The sequence below is a fragment of the Carassius auratus genome, chromosome 43, assembly GCF_003368295.1.
Source record: "Carassius auratus strain Wakin chromosome 43, ASM336829v1, whole genome shotgun sequence".
Lineage (NCBI taxonomy): Eukaryota > Metazoa > Chordata > Actinopteri > Cypriniformes > Cyprinidae > Carassius > Carassius auratus.
The window spans coordinates 17,423,453-17,426,923 of NC_039285.1; the positions used below are offsets into that span (position 1 = coordinate 17,423,453).

General features: G+C 38.3%; 1 protein-coding gene across 1 annotated transcript; it reads right to left on the reverse strand.

The window, feature by feature from the left end:
- Positions 1–1,521: 1,521 nt before the first annotated feature.
- Positions 1,522–2,528, reverse strand: LOC113061244 (zinc finger BED domain-containing protein 1-like). The gene is made up of 2 exons (XM_026230282.1): positions 2,123–2,528; positions 1,522–1,848 (listed from the first exon to the last, which is right to left on the reverse strand). The coding sequence occupies exons 1-2, from the start codon at positions 2,366–2,368 to the stop codon at positions 1,522–1,524; spliced, it is 573 nt and encodes a 190-aa protein (XP_026086067.1). The 5' UTR covers positions 2,369–2,528.
- Between the last annotated feature and the right edge of the window lie 943 nt (positions 2,529–3,471).

The window sequence follows — 3,471 nt, forward strand, 5'->3', positions numbered from 1 at the left end:
ATACAGAACACCAACACCCGGACACTGTTATAATCATTTTCAAGGACTTTAATCCTCTGGAATTTTGAGATGTTTTGACGTGCCCGAACATTTGTGAGTTTTTTTTTTTTTTAGCAAAAAAAACTAGCTAAAATAATTTGTGAGCAAGTTTGATGTACATGTTTGCGATTTTTAGAAAGATAAAAAAAAATGCATGGTTAGTAAGTAGCTGAAATAAGGCCATAAAAACTCATGATGAATAGTTCTGAATAAGACTTTTGAGCAATAAAAGATATATATATTTATGTAGGCTAGAATATTTGTCAAAATAATGTGAAAATCATCTTGCTTATTCATTCACAGAAAACGATATATTGTTTTAAATTTTGTAAGATGTCTTGTGATAGACAAGCTTTATGGGAGGGAGTGACAATTGCCATGAATATTTAGTGATCTATATAAGCTGCTAAAATAAACCATACAAAACATCAGCTAAAATGATCTATAGACTAAATAATTATAATCAGCATGTGCATGTTTTGAGTGATTTATTTATATTAATGTAACCCACCTAAAAAAACGGGTTAACCAGTTAATTGTATTTAATTATTATCATTATTTACTCATACTTTACGTTATGAGTAATGGGGCTTTTATTTTGAAAATACTTTTTACTTTGTGGGAACCCGGAAGTAGCGAACTAAAATTAGTGATGGGATTTATGGCTCTTTGAGGGGATCCGGATCTTCGCGATCCGTTCCTTTCAAAGAGCCGTTCAAAAGAACGGCTCTTTTTAAATATCTAGTCAGTTTTAAGAAGCCAGCTTGGGGGCATCTCAGTTTATCCTGGAAATAATCACTGGGAGGAATGATGAGGTGAGATTTGTAGTCAAATAATTAAAACTCGGATATCACACACCAATATCTGAGTTTGAATTATTCTGAAATATTGATTATTACCTCATTTGTCATGTGTGGACTATATTCCATAGGGTTGCACAAATCCCTCTGCTTAAACAGTGACATCACTATTTTGGATTTACCTTTAGTACAAAGTGTGTGTGTGTGTGTGTGTGTGTGTGTGTGTGTGTGTGTGTGTGTGTGTGTGTAAAGCTACGTTGACTTATGTTATTCATACAATACCTACTCACAAATAAACATCAAAAACAAAGCCGGCTGCAATGAATTTCTGTGCAAAACAGCTTTTACTACAAACACTTCCACACAAGAACATTATCACACAAGAACATTTTGATAGAAAACAAAAAATATTTAAAGTAGATAAAATTAGAATAAATAAAATGGAAATGTCTACATACTACATACTATTACTACTGTAAACTTTGCAAATAGGACATCAGCCCCTTCAAGTCAATGAACAATAACAAAGTGGGCTGCAATGAATGTCTGTGGAAAACAGCTTTTAGTGAAAAATTTCAATACAAGAACAGTATCACAAAAGAACATTTTTAATGTTTTTAAAAGAACAAGTTTTAAATGAACACAAAATGCAATGTAAATAAATACAAAGCAGTTCCTTACTTTATGGCTTTTTCTGCCTCTCTTTTTTGTCTTTGGGCAAATTTGCATTAAGGAATACAAGAGCTCTGACCTTTTTGGGCTTAAGGCGACTTCTCCTCTCTGAGATTATCTGTCCAGATTTCGAGAATATTCTCTCAGAGTGAACTGATGTCGCCACAACACAAAGCTTCTTGGCCATCAGCTTGCTAAGCCTGGGGTAAACAGGGGCTCGACTCTCCCACCACTTGAGGGGATCCTCATGTGTTGGAAGAAGAGGCTCCTCCAGGTAGGCTCGCACCTCCATGACAGCATCAGCGGTTGGATTCCTGGCTTCCACTGTTCCAGCTACCTGCTCATAGGGGTGGGAGATATAACAATGGGAGATACCATTTTTATGTGATTAGAGTACATTAAATTATAGTCAACTTTTGTCATTACACAGTGTAAGAGAACAGAGTAATGAAATGCAGTTTAGCATTTAATTAGAAGTGACAATAGTAGATTTGCATATGTACAGTATGTGCAGGATGTACAGATTAAATGCAGTGATTTACAGCTATTGGAAGTTTTAGACTGAGATATCAAATATCTAAAAAAATGTGACTTATTGTTGCCACCCTTACTTCCTCATGGAAATAGCTCCAAACTATTGATCCAGCACCACTGCCTGCTCCTTCCAGTCCTTCCACAGCTGGTTGCTGTTGGATGGGTTTGCCACTGCTAATTCTTGCTGCTGCAGTTGACAGCCTTTGAAACGTCTCATCTGCTGTTCTGCCATCAGGGAAGGCCATCCTCTTAAAACGCGGGTCAAGTGCAGCAGCCTCTGCTAGTATGTGGTTGGCATGAATCCTGTGCAATCGCGATGACATAATTGCACACAGACTGTCGATCACACCTTGTGCTACCGCTGTTGTAGTTTTTCGCCGGAAATCATCTGTGGCTCTTTGAAGTCCCCTGGCCAGCACTATGACCTTCGAGGCTGTCAAGTAGCTGGTGAAAAAAAGAAAAAAAAACTTTAATGTTACAATTTTAAAGCTGAAACAATGATAAATATTACAATTTATTAAACAGATATCTATGTGGCATCAAATATCCAAAAAATTTTATCAGGAAATTGGCATGCAGGATACCGAAATCTACTGACAATGATATATACTCCAGTGTATTACACAGATTTCTAATATGGTAAAAATATTCATAATTTACTATTATGTACTATGCATGCATGCTAAAGAAATATACTGTTGTGCAACTGAGCAACATACCTTTCTGCACTGAGTTCTACAGTGACTTCCTCAAATGGTTGCAAGATTGTGCACATTTCTTGCACTGTGGTCCATTCCTCCTGGGACAGGTGGCGGACAGGTGCATTGGTGACGGCCAGGGTGGAGATTATAGCATTTTTACTGGCAATAAAGCTTTTCAACATGTAGTAGGTGGAATTCCACCTTGTAGGACAATCCTGTTTTGGTCGGAGCTCCTCCATCTTCATTTGTAGTTGAGTCTCCTTCAGTTTTTGTGCCCCCATGGTGCTTCTGTGAAAGTATTCCACTGCCTCTTTCACCTTATCAATGATGGGCTTTGAAGCTTGCAGGGCATCTCTTACCACCAGGTTAATAGTATGGGCCAGGCATGGTAGGTGCATCCATCCAATGGTTTGTATAGCCTTAGTAACATTTGCCGCATTATCGGTTAGGCAGCACACTACTTTCTTGTCCACCCCCCACTCTGCTGCAACACTAAGCAGCTGTTGTGCAATGTTGTCTGCTGTGTGCCGCTCACTGAATTCAAAACAGTCCAGGAGACAGGAGGCCACACGGAAATCCTCGATAAAATGGCAGGTTACAGACATATATGATGCTGTCGTTCTTGAAGTCCAACAGTCTGTGGTTAAACAGACAGCTGGTACTTTTGACACCCTTCTCTTCAAAGATGCTGTCTCCCTGTCATACATATCGGTGACCTTCTGGGC